Raw genomic sequence first — 19,644 nt, forward strand, 5'->3', positions numbered from 1 at the left:
TCTGGGGCACATTTTTCTTGCTCACACTCTTAATCCTTCCCTATCTGGGTTTCACTTGGAGACATTTTGCAAGGAACACCGTTTAATGGGTCTGTAGGGTATGAGTGACACCAGGCGGGCACTGTGCAGTTTCAAAGGTGAAGTGAACACGACTCCTACTGTCTCCTTGTGGCGTGCACACACACAGGCAATACCCTAAACAGCCTGTGCCTCTTTCCTCAGCAGGTGGCAAGAGTCCATCCTGGCTTTGCAAAGCTCTGCCTATATCTGAATCCACCTAGGACAATGTATTGTCCCCCATATGGGACAGCACACCTAACCAGATCATTTGCAGAACATTTTCTCATGGCTCCCCATCTCCCTTGAGATCTAGAACATTTGAGAAATAAAACAGTTTAATGGCTTCTTTGATATACAGACAACATAAAGACAAACATTTCTCTCTCATGCATGGTACAATGAAATTCAGGGACAAGAGGCCATCCAAGGACAGAAGCCGTGGTACTCAGGTCCCCTGTCAGCCTTGGGTCAGATGGTCCAACTTTATGGCTCAGCAGCTGCAGTCACAGGGGAGAGGTGGGAGGCCTCACGGCAGCCTGGGATGGGAGTAAGGTGACAGCTGCTGAGTATGCCAGCATGCATGGGCACTGCCATGCATCAGTGGGCCAGGAGCTGAGGAGAGGGAAGCAGGCTTCCAGGTGGACTCTGGAGACGACCACGGTCTCAGTGGCACCACAACAGTTCCTGAGGCTGGGGCCAGGCCACGCTAAAGTACTGGCACTAGAGGCGGTGGGAATGGGGACCACAGCATCCTAGAGCACAGGCTGAGTGCTGGGTCATACTTTCCTCACACCCACCGAGCTCTTGATGACACAGCTCCATCTCCCAAAGAGCTGTAAGCGTCCGTAAGATGTGGAACTGGGAGGAGTGGCGAAGACAGGAGGCATGAGTTCCACCCAATCATGTGGCCACCTCACGTGTCTCTGTTCCCTTCTGCCTTCCCTTCCCTCCCCTCTACCCCACAGACCTGCAGAGACACTAGAGACCAGAGACCCAGTCACACTCCCTAGTTATAACAGTCGAGTACATTTCTAGAGAGGAAGAAAGACAAATGCCATGGGCATTTGAAGGGAAGACCCAGGGAAGACTGCAATGAGCCCCAGAAGCTGGTAGCCATGGCCTGGGTCCCGGATGCAACCATGGCAACTGTCTAACTGAGCATCTTGTGTCGATCGAAGACGGTCTTCCGCTGCTCCTGCACCTGCAGCTTCCAACGCTGCTGAGCGCCTTCCACTCGCTCCAGGACGGTGTTCGCCCGGGGTCCTCCAATGGATGCAGCGGCTGCTGCCATGGAGCGGGCATCCTGCATTGGAACAAGAAAGGAAATGATCTGAAATGAGGGCAGATGGGTCAGGGCTCTGGATCTTTAAAGTCTACCATGGAACCAAGTGACCTACAAAATCCAAATTCCAGAAGGACTGTGGGCTCCGTGAGGGCCTTGCCTTGTCATCTGAAGACCTCCACAGTGTGCCTGACCAGAAAGCTTCAGTGTCTCTAAGAATCAGCAGCATTTTCTGGGGTCCTAGTAATTCCAGCAGAGCTGGCTTGATCAAGTCTAGGTCCCACCCTAAGCACAGGTCCACTCCTGTCTCAGGAGAAGGACTGAGTATTGGCTTCAAGACCTCATGTACATCAGCCAAGACTTCAAGAGCTATGCACCCAAATGCACAGGGCAAATACTCATCTGCATACTTCCTCTCTGTCCTACTGCCCAGGGGATAAAAAGAAGGCCAGGACCAGGGTCTAACTATAGGGTCTATTAAGGACTCAGCACAGATTACAGCTACAGAATTTCTTGGAGAGGGTACATGAACACATATAGACACAGACACACACATGCATGCACATACACACAGGGCCTGCTGTGACGGTCGGCCAGTCCCCTGCTTGGCAGCTCTGCTTCCTCTCTGTCCCTCTGCCGGTTTCCCTGTCCCCCTTCCCCTCTGCTCTCAGACCCATTCCTCTTCTGTCGTCACTCTTCCCTTAATTCTCACTCCTCTGCCTCTGAAGTTCCAGAGCCCATGCATTTCCTACAGGACCCAGAGCTGATCTTTGGGGGAGAATCAGAGCCGAGGGCCAGGCCCACAGCCCATGGGGATTTCCTCCCTAGCTCTCCCCGCCTCTCATCTCCTGCCACATATCTCTTAAAGGATTAGTGCACCCCTCTAAGCCCAGAGCCGCCCAGTAAATGCAACTTTGCTTCTAATGCCCCGAGCTGGCATAGCTTCTGTCACTCAACTGCTGCCAGGTTGGGGTGCAGGGTGAGGGGGAAGGGACAGACAGGCTGGCAGTGCAGAGAGGAGGCTGGGGTGCAAAGGGCTGGGGCAGGCTTATCCTTGGAGCATAGTGCTGGGCAATTCGTCTTGAGGCTCACTTGTTTCTGAGGTGACTTACAGATGGTCCCCTGGGAGCCCATGCTCAAAACCCTGAGTGGGGCATCATTGACAGGCCAAATGAGGCCCAGTCCTGTAACCCCAACTACCCAGGAAGCAGAAATAGGAGGATAGCAAGTTTAAGGCAAATAGGAAGAACTTAGTGAAATGCTGTCTCAGGATAGACCATGTTTAAAGAGTAGCAAATAAAGCACTAGCTAGCAACGAGTGTGGCTGTAGGTACAATTTCTAGCAACTATGCCCAAACCAAAAAGCAAACTCAAACAAAAATCCTAGTCATGTCTCACAAAATTCCTTTAGTGATCTAATGTGCTTGAATACCATAGTGTGACTACTAGAGGCGTTTGTCAGGGGGAGACCCATGTGTCAAGTGAACTGGCAAGCACAGAACGAGGCTCAAGTGGCCTCCTCCCTGGGAGTTCAGCACAGTGGTGCTGACTCTAAAACACCTGGCTTTGACTCCTACCAGATACACAGCCTTAGGTGAGTCAGAGCCAATCTCTCTAATACAGGAGGGAGACTGAGGTGGTCTCAAGGACACAATGAATGCAGAAAGTCTGTCAGCTTCTGGAGATAGGAAGCACTCAAGGTCAGTGCTGGGAGTCTCAAAGGCTGGTTCAGGAGTCCACTGAGGCAGAGAAGGGGAAAGGCAGGCCAACTACCATCAGGGGAGCTGCCTCTGAACAGTCATTGTGGCCTACACCACTCCGCTCCTCCCCAGACTGGCTGCACTGCCTAAGTGGCCCAAGCAAAGAAGGCAGCTTGGCTCAGACTGCTCTTAGCATGGCTGTGGGGTTGTGGTGGGCACCGAAAATCAGCCTGCCTGAGTAACAGTTGTCCCCCCAGGACCTCAGTCCAGCTTTGGGGGCCCGAGAGCTGCTTTCGTCCACACTCCTACTCCTGTCCATTCTAGACCCCGTGTTGCCCTGGAGGGTTCTGGCTCTGAGCGCCTGGGTGTAAACCTGGTGGGGGCAGGCCTGGGGTCACTTGTGCATGCTGGAGAGGGTGCGAGGGCAGCAGCTCTGCTCTTGGGTTGTCTGAGGAAATGGGAGCTGGATAGAGTCAGAGAAGAGCATTGAGGGAGTGTGTTATAACTCACATTACCACAGCTCCGCTTGGCAGCGCTCAGGTGAAGTCTCAGCAAACAGCTCCCAAGTGGGAGAAAGCTGCTGTTGAGAGCCTCTATGTTCTCGTGGCTAATAGTCTGATTAAAAAGTATTAGAGTAGCCACATCTATTCCCAAGAAGACCTACAGATGGCCTTTCACCTGCCTGCTCGGCAGTAGAGCTGGCAGGTAAATGGGGATGGGGGTGGGGCAGCAAGGAAAGTCATTCTTGCCTTTAAGCCCTCTTCTCCCATCAGGGCTGGGTCTGAGGAACGCAGGGAGGCAGGGATAGTTAGGGTAGGGGGTGGACGGAGCCCCTCTCACAGTGGGACATGAATGTACTGGTTCCCTAGGTAACCAGACCGATGTCACTCTGACAAGCATACACCACTATACACCAGGCTCTTTCCCAGGCACTTCACAGGCTCCTACGGCAAATGGGTAATATCAGCTCCAACTTGTGCACAATGAAACTTAGACTCTGAAGGAGAACTCGTCTTGCAAACCAAGGTCACCTAGCTTCAGAGGACCACATTTGAACTTGCTCACACCCCGGGATCTCATGCTTTAGGACTCAGTTGCTTCTGTCTTTGGCTGGATCTTCCCAAGAGGAAATCATACAGATAACCAGAGAAGCAGGCAGGACTCACACCAGAGGTAGATCAAAGACAGGTAGCTGCAGGTTACTTGTGGCCAGAGGCCCAGCTCTCCAGGCGAGAGCACCCCAGTGCCTGCAAAAGCCTTTAGTGCACGACCCCAACAGTGGCCCAGAGGCAAGAGCTACTCTGTCTACTCCAGGCTTAGAAAACTATACCCCAGCTCAGGAGCAAGGGCAGTGAGTGGCAGAGCTGGGACCCCAACTAGGACCACTCTCAACCGTGCTGAGCAGTCCAACCCCAAGGTGTTCTAGAAGAATCTGCTGAACTGCATACCTTCCTAATCTATTTTCAGGGTAAGGAGGCTATTTAAACAGTCTGGACCAGTGTTCTCCAAACTCCAGGGCACCCAGGATTCTTAGTGCACACTGCCATCCATCCACAGACAGAAGGGAGGCCAGTCTTCGGAGACCCTGGCTTTCTTTTTGTCTGGCCCTCCATGTCCTTAGTTCCCATCATCTTTAGCCTCTCAGAACTAATTCTATGCACTGCCCCCACTGGAGTGAGAACTTCGAAGACCCTGTCAGAGCTCAGGGGCGAGTGGCAGAGACAGCAGGGGCCTCAGAGAAACCCTCATTTCTCCCTCTTCAAAGGGGGCCAGCTCTGTACATCTGAAACAGCTCTGTTGCTGTTTCTGTCCCCCACAAACATGCTGGCTTCCTCCTTTCAAAGGGCGTCTGAGCCCAGGGATTAGGTCTAATGCCACTGGAATCCAGGGAGGCAGCGCCCAGCAGCCAGGCCCACTGAGGCTCTGCCAGGGCTTTCAAAGGGAGCACGACAGGCTTTTATCTCCCTCTGAGGACTGGGCTGAGCTGTGGGGAGATGCCTCCCTTTCTTTGCCAGAGGCCCCTAGCCCCCGTCAGGAGAGCTCCTACCTACAAGAATTGGGGTGATAGAGCCCAGGAGCCCCCCAAACCTAACAAACACTGGCTATCAAATTTCACTTCTACCTGGGCCCCAAGCTCCTGGGAGCATGAAAGGGAAGCCCCTGAGGACCAGACACTGCTTTTTCTGAGGCTAGGCTGTATAAGCTCATGTGACATCTCAAGGAAGGCCCAGGGCTCACTCCAACTTTCCCTTTTTGAGGTGAAAGGTAAGTTCCTTTGGGTCAGGCGAGGTTTCTTCTTAGGCAAACACTGTCCAGGCCACTAATCAGCCCAGAGGCCCTGGCTTCATAGCTACTTAGAAGGCAGCCATGGAGACCTTCCTTGTGTGCTGATCGAGGGGGCACAGTATGTGCCCCACCCCTCCAGCCCACTGCCCTGTAAGAAAGCGCCCTTAGTCTAGTCCAGCTTCCACAACAAGGTACAGTACTCACTCTCCCATCAGCCCTCAGAGCGGCACTCAAAGTCCCTCTCGACTAGGAAGCCTTCCCTCCTAACTCAGGGACCTCTTTTAGGACCTTAAAGAGGATTTTTCCCCAAAAGTAACCCCCTTCCCCAAAGACTATCATCCCTCAAAGTCAGATTTTAACTGCCTGCTTTTGTGATCCTGGCCCAGTCATCTGGTTTCGGCTGTCTCAGGGCTGAAGCCTATGCACAGGCCAAAGTTCTTAAATCTCCCCACAGTACCGCCCGCAGGATTCAGAACACAGCAGGAGAGGATGGAAGCCATGAGCCACAGGCACCTACGCCTGGACACCCTGGAGAATAACAGGAAGTCAGGGGACAGAACAGAGATTCCAGGTAATGAGAGCACAGCATTTTCTGGCTCACTCTGAGGGGACTGGATGAGGCTCTTCCTGCCCCTCCACACCCCACCACTCTCAACACCTGAGTTTGGGACCAAGCAGAGCAAGCTGACTCTGACAGATCAGAGTCTCCAAGAAACTAAATATGACATTTTATGACCCTTAGAAGCCTTGGGTGGGAGATGAGCAGTTCCTCCTGCCTGTCCTCTACAGATGGGACTGAGCTCATAAGCTCTGGCTTGAATCTGCCAGTGACAGCCTGCTGCAACCCCTTATATGGCCAGACAGCAATACTTAGACTCCTTCCTACCAGGCCAATCCCACAGGCAGGGAGAGCCTACTCTGATTCCACATCCTTGAAGCTCCCCACAGATAGACTATGGTAGGAAGAGAGGCCTAGTCTCAGACGTAGAGATGGCAAGCCACCCTTCCCCTGGCTCCATATCTAGGATGGGATGGCAGGAGACACGGCAAGGCCATGCCCAAGAGCCATGCATTCCTCGGGAATCATGGCGCGAGCTATGTAATCATCGGCTGCATCTCTCAATTATCCCCCGGCCAGGACTGCAATTACCACCTTACCCCTAATCGCCCCGTGTTTATTAGTGATGCTCCTCTCCTATCAGAGCTGCGATTACTCTACATTAATAACTGGGTAGGCAAGCGAGCTTTCCTCCTGAACACAGACCACCCAACTGCCAGGGCCACCACCTCCCTAGTTACACCTCCAGGCGGGTTGGGGGGTGAGGCTTGTCACCTCTGCTCCACCTTTGGCCAAATCCATGCTAGCAGGAGGCTGGTGGGGGTGCAGGCTCCCAGTGCCTCCCTGCTTGTCCTCATCCTCACTGTCTGGGCTAGCCCAGACCCTACCACCTGAGAGGCTTCACACAGACCCCGAGTGTCAGGGTCCTCTCACTTGGATTTGCGGTTTCCTTTCTCTCCAATGTAGAACTTTAAAACCTCTCAAACTGTAATTGCCTAGGACAGCTTGGCCTAGGCCGGTCACCTCCAGTGACCCACAACTCACTATATTAAAAGGAGGCCCTCTTCTTTACCATCAAACTGTGTAAGAACACACCTGACATGGTCCTGTTAAATCTCCCACTCTGACCTATGGGTGGGCCCTTCTACCCCTCCAGGCCAAACTCTTCTCTATAAACATCAGAAGGCAGCTGGCACATTCCACTTTTTTTTTTTTTCCTTCTTAAGGTAGCCATCTTCTGGTTTCTTTAGTGAAATCTCCCAGGTACCAAGTGGACATGGCTGAGGCACATTCCTGCCATGTGCTCATCTGGACACACCGAGGTACCTGTGCCAAATCCCCACGCCGCTGACACACAGTAGTATTCTCCAGCAAGGAGGCTACAGGGACGATGTCCCTCAAACAGGTATACAAGCTGCCTGGTATAGTGCTTCCTATTTGCCTATCATATGAAGTCAAAATTCTTTAGTTTGACATTTAAGGCCTTCATTAATCTGGCTGAACTTTCTGGGCAGTTCTACTTGCCACCACTCCTATCCTATCCTATTCAAGAAATCCAAATCCTGCCTTTATCCATGGCTATGGTGGTCACCACCCACCTGGCCCCTCTAGCTTCTGAGGTCCTTCTCTGCCACCAGCCCCCACAGCCAAGCTTAGAACAGTGCAAGCACTTGACAGATGCTTGTAGAATCCCTGAATAAAAAAACCTGCCACCTCCGAGTCCTCAGTATACATGACCCCAATCTGAGCAGGCAACATGCCATGTGTCCCTACATGCAGTAGACCCTGGGTAGATCACCCTCCTCCCCCTGACTCTTCACCCCAGCCTAGTAACCATGCACTGAGGCTGCCTGGTGCCAGGTGCCAGGGAAGCTCAGGGCCACCCGCCTACTGCATCTGGAGGGACAAAGGGCAATTGCTGTAGCTTGGTGAAGTATGAGAAAATGGACAGGGAAAAGCAACCTGAAGATGACAGGGGCGGGGAGGGGGGACACCCCTGCTTTAGGTTTAGAGCCAAAGTTACCTCATTCTCCTCTTCATTGTGGAGCTGCTCAGTGTAGGCATCTGGCTTTCGGATGAGAGGGTCCACCAACATCAGGAAGGCCATGTAGAGTAAGAGGGCCCCCACCACAGACAGGTAGATGACAATAATGACCTACGGAAGACATCAGCCTTGTTCAGTGACCCAGCATCAGAGTCAGGACCCTGTTTCTAGTCTTGTATCCACCCTGGCTGCCAGTGACCATCCAGTTACAGACTGGTACTAGGAGGCGATGTGGGCCTGGATGGAAGGGGGAGTGGCCCACACCACAGGCTCTGTGCTGGCCTGAGACCACTCAGTGACAAGGAACATTCCAGTAGGCACCAAGATTTCAGAAGAAGAGACTTGCTGCTAGGTACCTGAGAGGCTCTGAGGTGACGTAAGAGACAGGGGCCATCTGGCTATACAAGAGTTTATATCAAAGAATAGAGATTCATGAGAAACTAGGCCAGAGCAAGGAGGACCAGCTGAGGAAGCTAGAGAACAGAGACCAAAAAGAGTAAGCCTGGGAATCCAGGCTGGGCTCACTGTGGGTGCAGGATGGGAGGCAGCAGCTTGTGTCCTGAGAGGGTGTGCTGCTCCATGCTTGGTGTGTCATTGCGCATGGAGGGATGGGAGGAAAGCTAGAGGCTGCATCCTGGGGGCTGGGGGAGGGGAAGATGACTACCTCTCTCATCTCCCTCATATGGAGCCTCCTAAGCTAGAGTAACTGTGTCCTCTGGGAAGGACAAATGCAGGCCAGCAAGATGGCTCAGCAGATAGAGGTGCCTGCCACCAAGCTTGATGACAGGGTGGCCCCACACAGTGGAGAGGACTGACTCTCATAAGTTGTTCTGTGTGTGCTTCAAATGTGTGCTGTGACATGTACCTCAACCACAGACAAATCAAATTTAATCAAAAACATTTAAAGGACAAATTCAATAAGACTAACTCAGTGTGAAATATGGGTCCTGGAGGCCCCTATGTGACATTCAGCACTCATGGTTGCTCTCCTGTGTCACAAATCTCTTAGTTATTAAGACCACAGAAGCACTTCCACTCAGCCTGAAATGGCCCAGATGGGCTGTGATTACCATACTTGAATGGCAGATCCTCAGAACTCACCCAGGGCCCCAAGACTGGCAGGTGAATGACAGACACGAAACATGGACCTGGCTTTGCTGGCTACACCTCAAGTACCTTTTCTACCCACCCAAAATGCCTAGCCATTGCTGGCTTCTGATTCAGCGGTGGCCCTGACTCTAAAAAAGAGGTTCAAAAACAAACCAATCCACACTACGGGCCAAGAAGATGGCTCAGTCAGTGAAGTGATTGCTTGCAAGCATGAGGATACAGTTTACATTTCCCGGATCCCACATTCAAACAATGCCAGACGTGAGGGTGTGTGGCAATGTACTCCATGCTGCAGAGTGGACACAGGACTTCCTAGCCAACTCGTAAGCTCCAGGTCTGTTTCAAAAGACAAGGCAGAAAGCAACTGAGGAATACACTCAAAGCTCACCCCTGGCCTCCACATGGACACGTGTACAAACAGAAAACAGAGAATTTCAGGATTTTTTATCTCAATTCTCAGCTTTGTCAAAAGCCATGCTCTGCTGAACCCCCTTCCTCCTGAACTGGGGCAGCAGTAGCAGTTCACACTCAGGACTGTTGCCTACACCCAAGATGGAGAAAGGAGAGGGAAATCTACACTCGTGCTTGGGGCTTCGAGGTAGAGGGATGCGGAGCCTGTGCTGATATGCTTCCCATGCTGGGAGCACCTTCCCTTCCACGGGGAAGAAGTGACACTGGGCTATGAACTGAAGGTCTTGAGCATTTAAATGGTCTCTAAAGGGTGGGACCTATGAAGGAAGTTCAGCACCGTCAGGAGAGGTTCTAGAGAGGTTGCCCCAGGCAGGAGGGTGAACAGAGGGCAGCCTGCCCAGCCTGACAGGGCTAGGGGATAACACACAGCCATTTTCCACATAAATAGGAGGAATACAGGGAGTTACAGTCCAGAAAGGGCCACAGCCCCCTAGGACAGGCAGGAGGGACAGTGTGAAGACAAGCTCCCCTTTAAACATGCCTCAAAAGCAGGCGCCAAGGAAGAATTTGCTATCTTTAAACTCAGGTGAATTATTTCTGATGCTATTTCTCTGCTTGTCAGAGGATGGTTGGCTTCACAGCCTCTAGACAGGCCTGAGTCCTGCCTTATAATAGAAGGACAGACAAGGGTTTTGTAGTACCCTTCTCCATATCTGGAGTGGGCCATATCTATCACTTCTGTCTTCAGTTCATCCAGGTTCAGGAAAAAGTAAAAGACTCCAAGTCTAAAGTCCAATAACCTTATGTGGTCACGGAGGCTTTCTCAAAGGGGAGTAACATCATTTAGGATAACCTGCAAGCTTGCTTGGAGTCTATGTCTAGTCCTAGCTAGCACTGTGCATTGTATCCTGACAGTCAGGCACTCAGAGGAGGTGTGCTCAGTGCCCTCTCTCTTGAGCAGCAGTTCTCAACCTGTGAGTCATGATTCCCTTGGGAGGGCCACATATCAGCTATCCTGAATATCAGATATTTACATTAGGATTCATAAAAGTTGTGAAATTACAGTTATGAAGTATCAATGAAGCAATTTTATGGTGGGGGTGGGGGCCCACCACAACACGAGGAACTGTATTAAAGGGTGGCAGCATTAGGAAGGTCGAGAACCACTGCTCTGGAGGGAAAATGGAGTCTGAAGCAGCTGTGAAAGCTCCCACTCTCACTGCACAGGAGCCCCAACCCCACCCCACCCAAAATGTGGGAACCAGGTCCCTTATCTGCATGAGGCTTTGGGATGTTAAACAGAACAGAAATCACGGGATGAGACGAGCGGATGCAGCCCGTAAACCCACAGCGGTACCTTGATGGTTGTGGTGCTGCGCTCCTCGTACCTACACTCACAGAGCAGGCAGTAGGCTTCCACATCGTGGCCAGGCACTGGCATGGGCTCCACCACATGCAGGCAGTTGCTGCAACACAGACAGACAGGACTGACAAAGGGTCCCACACATGGAGTTCCAGGGGCAGCTAGCAGGATGCTGAAGGCATAAGCCCATAGGTGGGAACTTCCAGGAAGGGCTTTCCCAGACAACAGCCCCCTTCCTGGCCATGGTCACGTGTATTTCTGTGCCAGTACAAAACTCATCAATGGTCCTAAAGCCCTGTCCTCAGCTGCCTTCTCCTCATGTGCTGTGCTTCCTGGTGGCTTCATCTGTTCCAGCAGGTTGCACCCAGCTCATGGGTCTCCCATCCAAATGTCCCATCAGCCTTCTAGCCTAGGATGAGCTGAGCTCTTCAGGTCCACTGACGACTGTGCTTACCACCTAACTGCCCCTAGGAGCCATAATCCCCACATGCATGCACTTTGACCCCAGCTGTCAGTCCTGCGCACCACCGGCTGTGGGATCTGTCCCTCTGAGGTCGGGGTGACAGACAAGTAACCTGCAGAGTCTCTTGTGCCAGTCAAGTCAAACCTGGGAGTGATCTGTGACAGTGCTTTCTTCACCTAAAAATCTACCAAATACGCATGAGGCTTTGGAATGTTAAAAACAGAACAGGAATCATGGGATGAGACACGTGGATGCAGCAATACCGTCTTAAGGAATCGTAAATGTCTGAAGTCCACCCTCTTACTCCTTGCCACTGGCACTTCTCAGCTGGAGCTCTCATGATCTTTCTCAGGCAAATGTCTTTTCCTTGCTCCTTGACCTCTAGTTTGGCCCTGCCTAGAACCACTGTCCTATGGTAGCCAAGTGAGAGCACCAAGTGACCTTACCAAACTGGGATTCCTGCCACATCTTTTTTTCAGCTTAAAACCAATCAGTGCCTCCATAGTTCCTCTAGTGCCCAGGCAAACAAACTGCCCCACTGGGTCTTCACAGCCCATCTCTGGCCCTATCCTACCGCAGCCCAATCTGGCCACCCTACCTTCTCCAGTCGAATGATTCAGCCCTAAGGTCTGACCGCCCACCCACACTCCCACCCACCCACACTCCCATCCCCTGCCTCACCCCTTCATGTCCCATGTTGGCTCAGTGGGTGAGTGCCAACTATATCAGAAGCTGAGAGCCAGCCTCCTCCGCTCACTGTCACCAGCAGTGCTCCTGAGCAACATGGACACATTTTCCATTAAAATGAAGGAAACAAGCCCAGGACAGCAAAAATGGCAGCTTCACTATGCTTGTGAGGTTTTGGCCACCACCAGTAGCTGACTCAGTCTCTGCCCAGCTTGAGCCCAGCTGTGCAGTTAGGTTTTATCTCCAAACTTCCTTAGATCATTAGGTTTCCAACCAAAAGACCCAAAGAAAATGCACTATCACCAGGAAGAAAATAGGCCACTCAGAGGCTCAAAGAGGTGAAGCAGGCAGGCATTGTGTTAAAGTTAGCCCGCCTTCACTGTCTGAACCCCGGGCCCAACCATCTTGTGAGATACTGTGGTTGACACATGGAGATACAGGTCACTTTAAAAGGTTCTTCCAGTTCTGATGGAACTTCTACAAAAGGCAAGCATGGCTCCCTGAATACAATCAGGCCTGATATTCCAAGCTGTCAGGCTAGGGTTTTGGCAGAGGCACCAATGATGCAAGAACATGCATTGAAATAAGAGTGGAAGGTCAGGGCTGAAGAGATGGCTCGGTGGTTAAGAGCACTGACTGCTCTTCCAGAGGTCCTGGGTTCAATTCCCAGCAACCACATGGTGGCTCACAACCATCTGTAATGGGATCAACAGTGTATTCACATACATAAAGTAAATTAAAAAAAAAAAAAGAGTGGAAGGTCCTTCAAAAGACTGTTTCTCCTTGAGTCCAGGATGTAGTACCCATCTGTTATCTAATCCTCTGATGATCTTGGTTCCACCTCTGGGAAACAGCTGTGACACTCTATCCTCTACAGAAGGAACAGGAACCTCCTTGCTGTACTTTAGGACACTGCCTTGAGGCCCTGCACATCTGCACATCACCTGGGAATCACTCACAGACAAGGCCATAGTGAGCCAGACATGGTGGTGTACACCTGTAATCCCAGTGCTCTGGGAACTAAGGCAAGTCGATCTTGAGTTCAAGGCTGTATTAAACATGTGAAACTGCCTCTTAAAAGTAATACAAACAAAATCAATCTCTCATGATTCCTGTGCAGAGTGAATGTGGCCTTCCCTACTCCAACAAACCAAGCCTCCAGGGAGCAGAGTTCTTCTCCCTTTCCTGAGCCACACAGAGCTCTGGATCAGAAAGACTACACCATAGCTACAGGATCTGTGAGTATTCTAGAAACCCCAGGTGTAGTGTTAGGAAACCATCTTTAATTCTTCAACTTGGGATCCTGGTGCCCAGGGAAATAGGCTGCAAACAGGTACAGGGAACAGCAATTAGAAGCTGAAATATTTCTGTACTTTCTGGCTCTCCTGAGAGTCACCGAAATCGTACATATTTCCATTTACCGTTTGAGGACTGGGCAGGGAACATTGGGGAAGAAAGTGCAGGAGAAAGGCAGGTATACTTCTCTCTCTTCTACTGAGTCTGTGACATCAGTCACTTACTAAACCTCCCTGGGCCTCGGACTCTTCATTGACGATGGAAAGCTAAGCTTGATCGGTGTCTTTCCAACTGCGCCCCTTTGGGTAGCACAGAAATACTGTGTAGGAGGCAAGTGGTGGAAGGAAGGGTTTGCAGGGCCTCTCAGCCAGTCCAGTTCTGGCTTCATATACCACACAGCTTGTGTTTCCCTGGTAGACTGTGCTTGTAGAAGGATCCTACTTTAACACCTCAATCCTGGGACTTGTCTATGCAACATTTCTTAATAGACTCACCAAGAGGGCCTCTTTACATGCATGTGATTATATTCTTTTCAACACTAGATGACAGAAAACCAGCAACACACTAATATGACACTGAGTGCTGACCTCAATCTGAACACCTGCATGGAGCACTGGACCTGAAGATCTTTTAATTCTAGCCTTGGCACTAAGATGCTAGGACCATGTCAATCTCCACTCCACCAATGGTCACCAAGTAAATCCGTGATGGTTCTCAGCCAGGGTCAGTATGGACAAGCCCTGGAGTTTCAGTCTCTACCCAACACCCTTAAGGGAAGGAACTGCTGACATAGGTTCTTAATGTGAGACTGCTCATCAGACAGTCCCCCAAGTCTGCTTATAAAGGGAAGGGATAAACTACAGCTTGAAAGTTTTAGGGAGGATCCCATCCTCTGGGCAACCAAGCTTGGGTTTTCAGGTCCTATTATAACCCCAGAGAGTGTTGCTAAAATATGCCAGTAGCACAGTCAGCCTGCGTGAAGGAAGTGGGGTCAGTGTAGTGTCTTTGTCGATGAGCAGGAGTCCACTGGGGTCTTTCCCAGGCCGCAATTATTTTAATACCACCATCAGGTCAGAAGAAACACAAGAATTAGACGAGTGCTTTAGGAGAAGGCCACACTTTCCAGGGCTATAAAATAACGTAATTATGTAACCTCTACAAAGAATGATAATATATTATTATTAATAACATCAGCTAACATATATGTCAGCATGTACAGTATCATCCTAAGTGCTATATAAATTCACATACATACACACACTTCACACTCAAAGAATTACCATACTTTACTCATAAGGAAATCAAATGTGGGGCTGGAGAGATGGTTCAGTGGTTAAGAGCACTGGCTGCTCTTCCAAAGGACCTGAGTTCAATTCCCAGCATCCACATGGCAGCTCATGAGCTTCTGCAACTCCTGTTCTAAGAGAACCGATCCAAGGGCCCTCTTTTGGCCTCTGCAGGTACGGCATACACATAGTAACAGTGGAGATTAAGTAATCTGAAACAAATGACAAAGCCAGACTGGGATCTAGGAAGAGTCTACGCATCCACATAGACTGCCTCTCAGAAATGGCCACCCAGAAGCTTGAAAGCAACCAGCCTGAAAACTCTCAAATGTTCTCTGGATCAATGGCATCGTGAGCACCTCAAGGACTCCAAGCAAAGGTTACCCCTCCGCCACTACCATATTTGCTGAACCAAAATCTTGGCAGGAGAGTGCCAGGACTGTGTATTTTCTCAAAGCTCACCTAGCGATCCTTGATGTACGAGTAGCAGCAACCGTGCCCCACCCTCATTCAACGCTTATGCTCTGACTTGACCCAGTCTGTACTCTGATGTCTTCAAGGATGAAGCTTCCCATCCTAAAACTACCAGCGCTGGAAATGGCTTTTAACCCACGCTGAGGTCCACTCCCCTGAAGCTTCCATCCACTGGGCCTACTTCTACACTATGGCACCATCCCCAGCCTTTCTGGTTCCAATCCCAAATGCCCCTTCCCCTCAGCATGACAGCCTTTCCCCCTGTCCTGAACACCCACTAGATGTCTCCGGGTCTCTCTCTTTTCCAAACGATTATAGCTCCTTAAACTATTCCTTCTAGAGCACTGTGTTTATACTTCCTTTCACTGGTTTTCTTTACCTGAATGAATTCTTGGTCACTCCGTGTTTTTTATTTTTGTTTTTTAATTTGTTTTTGTTTTTTTAAGTAAGGGACTAAGAAATGAATTCAAGACCAGAGACATAAGAAACATAAGATCTTTGGACTTGAACCTATACAATTACACAATGGGACGAATATCTACTCCTTTTACCTTAGAAGGTTGCTTGAGACGAACAGAGCACACAGGTAAAGAGCTGTGCAAAAGTGTACAGTGTACACACCTGCCTTGTCTCTTCCATTCAACATATAGCAATAGAGATTTAAATTCAAAGCAAAATGACAAAACCCAACCTCCTCAGCTGCAATCCAAGATACCTGGATTTTGTTATCAAACAGTTAAGGACAAATTATTCCTCTGTAGGCTCTCCACAGAAATGGGTAACTTATCTCTAGAATAAGAAATCTAGTAAGCATTGATAATTTCAGTCGGGTGACATAGCCAGGGGCCAGCCATTTACAGTGTCTTACCAGTCCTTCTGAGACACATTCTGGTTGTAAATGTGCCCGCTGATGTTTCTGTAAGGTGGACAGATGCATTTGCACCGAATATCTTCAGAGCTCTGGAAGGAAAAAGAAGAAACAGCAGGGAAGGGTCCTGCTTGGGTTCAGAGTCTAGATGGGCTGGCAAAGTCTTGTGCTCGGCTCTGTAAGGTGACTATATACATGCTTTTGAATTTTCTCATCCCCAATTCATCAAGGACTGGCTCTACAGGAAGAGTGTTCCTCCACTAGGTCCTCAAGAAAGAAGCCTCTCTGGTATAAAACAAACTCACAGAAGTTACCCAAGGCTGCCTGCCATCTATGAAGTGATGTAGGGAGGGGAGGAGAGAGTAGAGGCTGAAACGTATAGCAAGCAAAGTGACAAGCTTTTTCAACCCTGGGGCCTACAATTGTGTACTTTCTGTCTGGTGAGCCAGGTGGCCAGACTTCCCCCCAATTCTGTCTTAACTCCATAGGTTAGAATGGGGAAAGGGATGAATAAAGAAAACTGAGATATTACCACGGGAAGGCTCCTGATAGGAATTCCTCGAAGAGCAAAGAGACAAGCCCTAATACTCAACGTTATGTCAATGTCTTAGTGAGAGTCAGAATCGAAAGCGTAGATCCTCAAACATTATCAAAATCTAGCTGCTGGTCTCCTACCCGGAAGGAATGGAATCCAGCACTGGACTCTGTGGAGTCCAGAGTGCAGCTGGGTTAGCTTTGAAGCCAAAGCTCCCATCTGTGCGTGCCTTTACACTCAGAGCATTTTACAGCATTACATGATTTGATTATCAAATTGAGCAGGAGATTCGGCCACAGCTGTTTTTACTTAGAGCAAAAGAAGACAGAACTTGGGTAACTTCTCTAAACAAACTTTTCTGCTTGCGGAGAATTCCACCTAGGGCTAGTTTGGTCTGAAGCCTGTGCTCCCTACACCCCTTAGGAAGGCCTGCACCCTGCCCCAGGTAAGGTCCCCGCCCCCAAGGAGGGTCCTCGGGTGGGGGAGGGGTAAGGGTGGCGCTTTGGCGACCTCGGTGGCAGCCCAGCAGGCCCGGCGCTAGAGCAACAAGATGCAGCTGGCCCACTTCCCTCACCTTGTTGGCTTGAGCTGGGGGCACCAGCAAACACCCAACCACAGCCACCAAACACAGCAGCTTCATGCTTATCGGCCTTGCTGAGCCAGCAAGACTAGACGCCTGAGGGGATAAAAAGAAACATGGAGTCGGAAGAAGGGAAGGTGGTCACAACAGAGCCAGCACCCTCGGCCTCTTTACAGCTTTGCCGGACGAGGGAAGGGGGCTGAGTTCCAGGACTCCTGGGCCTTCTAAACCTTTCCCTCTACCCACCAAGTCCAGCTCTCAAAAGCTATCTGTGCACTAGCAGAGGGAGTTTTTTGCGGTTACAGCCGCCCAGAGTCCCCAGATCCTGTCACCAGGCCCCGCTCCGACCCTCACCTCTCCTCCCACCGCCCTCCGCCATCTCTGCCTCCACCGCCCTGATAGCGCCGCTCTAGCCCAACGAGAAGCCCCGATTCCGACCGCCAAGAGTACTGCACACCCTGCCTACGAATTTGGGGTGGCTGGGAACCCCCAGTGCCCCTGCGACCCCGCACCCCTCCCCCAATGCCGGGTCCACCAACCTGCAAGCTCCGCCGCAGCCGCCACAGACCAGCAGGCTCCACCCCTCCAGCATCTATTGGCTGCTACAGCCGCTGCTCAGCCCAACATCGCTAGTCGTCAAGACAACAAGACCCACCTTCTTCTGGTCCGGGAGGCTTCCACTCTAGGGAAAGGCAGGCTTTTCTCTACCAGGATTTAGCAAGAAAAGGGAATGTCTGCCTTTCCTACTGAAAACTGAAGCTCTAGCACTGTGGGTCCTGTTAACTCCTCCCAGAGTGCTTTGTTTTTCCTCGCCTTGTACTATCTAACTGTTTCAAGGAACGCATTTTAGAAACGAAGCTAGTAACAATAGTAATTTTAGAACAAGATCAAGGACTATTGTGCTTATGCACAGTCTGAAAATATTATTTAAAGAGCCACAGTTTTGTTTTGTTTTGTTTTGTTTTGTTTTAACAAGGAACTCAAGGGCCCAGTCTCTATTTCTACACACAAAGACATTCACCAAAGAGGGCATACAGGATTAGTAATAAGCATGGAGCTGGAGGGGGCTGTGCCTCATTAGCCTGCACTGGTTCTAAAGGCCTGGCAAATTGAAACAAGGTGTACTAGGCCTGTCTGGGACCAGAAGGAGGTTACAGGCTGCAGAGGAACAGATGTGAACAACTTCTTCCTCTTCTTCTTCTTCTTCTTCTTCTTCTTCTTCTTCTTCTTCTTCTTCTTCCTCTTCCTCTTCCTCTTCCTCCTCCTCCTCCTCCTCCTCTTCCTCCTCCTCCTCCTCCCCTTCTTCTTTTCTTTTTTAAAGATTTATTTGTTACTTTTGTGCACAGTATAGCTGTCTGTCTTCAGACACACCAGAAGAGGGCGTCAGATCTCATTACTAATGGTTGTGAGCCACCATGTGGTTGCTGGGAATTGAACTCAGGACCTCTGGAAGAGCAGTCAGTGCTCTTAACCGCTGAGCCATCTCTCCAGCCCAGATGTGAACTTCTTATCAGCAGTGAAGGAAACTGGAGTCATCTGAGTCCAGGGGCCATGCAGTGAGGACACTTGAGCTTTGACCTCAGCCCTGCATTGAACTAGACTCCTGTGTTACCCTAGAAACCACGCATTCCCTCTCTGGGTACTAGTTTCCTTAGCTAAGTGTCCCTTCAGCTTTGATGGGTTGGGGTTCCTGTAAGGAGGAATAGTCATATGGCCAGAATGGATTCATGGAACACAAAAGAGTTTTCCTCCCCTGACACATTATTTAAGCACTGTTGTGTCGAGTACTATACAAGACACTGAAACTGATTGCGGAAGGGGGAGACTAGCCTTGTCTCTGCTCTTGTATATCTTGATATTTATTGGGGAAAAACACCCCAAAACAAAAAACAATGGTTGTATTAGTCAGGGTTCTCTAGAGTCACAGAACTTATGGGTAGTCTGTACATCGTAAGGGAATTTGTTGATGATATACAGTCTGTAGTCCAACTCCACAACAATGGTCAGCAGCACCTGTGAATGGAAGTCCCAGGATCTAGCAGTTGCTCAGTCCCACAAAGCAAGCAGGCAAAGAAGAGAAAATCTTCCTTCTTCCAATGTCCTTACATAGGTCTCCAGCAGAAGGTGTGGCCCAGATTAAAGGTGTGTATTAACGCACTTGGACCTAGGACTTGTTTTGTCCCAGGCTGTATTTGAACTCAGAGATCTCCTTGCCTTAGTCTCCTGGATTCGTAGCCACTGTGCCTCAAGAGCTCCCTGACAAGATCCAGGTCAGAAACTTGTATCTCCCAGCCTCAAGATCAGGATCCCAGGTGAGACTTCCAACTCTGGATTGTAGTTCATTCCAGATATAGTCAAGTTGACAACCAGGAATAGCCACTACAATCCACCCCTTGTCAACTTGACACAAATAATATCTCATGTCCACATGAAACAATAACAAGGTCATGAATACGCCTAACATGATAAAACTATTCCTCGTACAATAGCAAACACATTTGTAAATTTACAATGGAGCAATGTCCCTGTCCCTTGGGAACATTCTTTTAGTATCTCAACTTAAATACCAATTGATGTTAAAGAAATTGGAAGAGAGACAAATGTACAAAATAAAACAGAAGCATTCATATTACTTTATAA

At 50.0% G+C, this 19,644-nt stretch overlaps 1 protein-coding gene across 1 annotated transcript; it reads right to left on the reverse strand.

Annotated features, from left to right (window-relative positions):
- Positions 1 to 377: 377 nt before the first annotated feature.
- On the reverse strand, positions 378 to 17,604 carry Tmem9 (transmembrane protein 9). Its single transcript, XM_028773804.1, has 6 exons — positions 17,544 to 17,604; positions 16,999 to 17,100; positions 15,890 to 15,981; positions 10,810 to 10,918; positions 7,911 to 8,042; positions 378 to 1,363 (listed from the first exon to the last, which is right to left on the reverse strand). Exons 2-6 carry the CDS (start codon positions 17,062 to 17,064, stop codon positions 1,211 to 1,213), a joined length of 552 nt encoding a protein of 183 aa, XP_028629637.1. The 5' UTR covers positions 17,065 to 17,100; positions 17,544 to 17,604; the 3' UTR covers positions 378 to 1,210.
- Positions 17,605 to 19,644: the final 2,040 nt, after the last annotated feature.

This window comes from Grammomys surdaster, unplaced genomic scaffold (genome assembly GCF_004785775.1).
Source record: "Grammomys surdaster isolate TR1022 unplaced genomic scaffold, NIH_TR_1.0 234, whole genome shotgun sequence".
Classification (NCBI taxonomy): Eukaryota; Metazoa; Chordata; class Mammalia; order Rodentia; family Muridae; genus Grammomys; species Grammomys surdaster.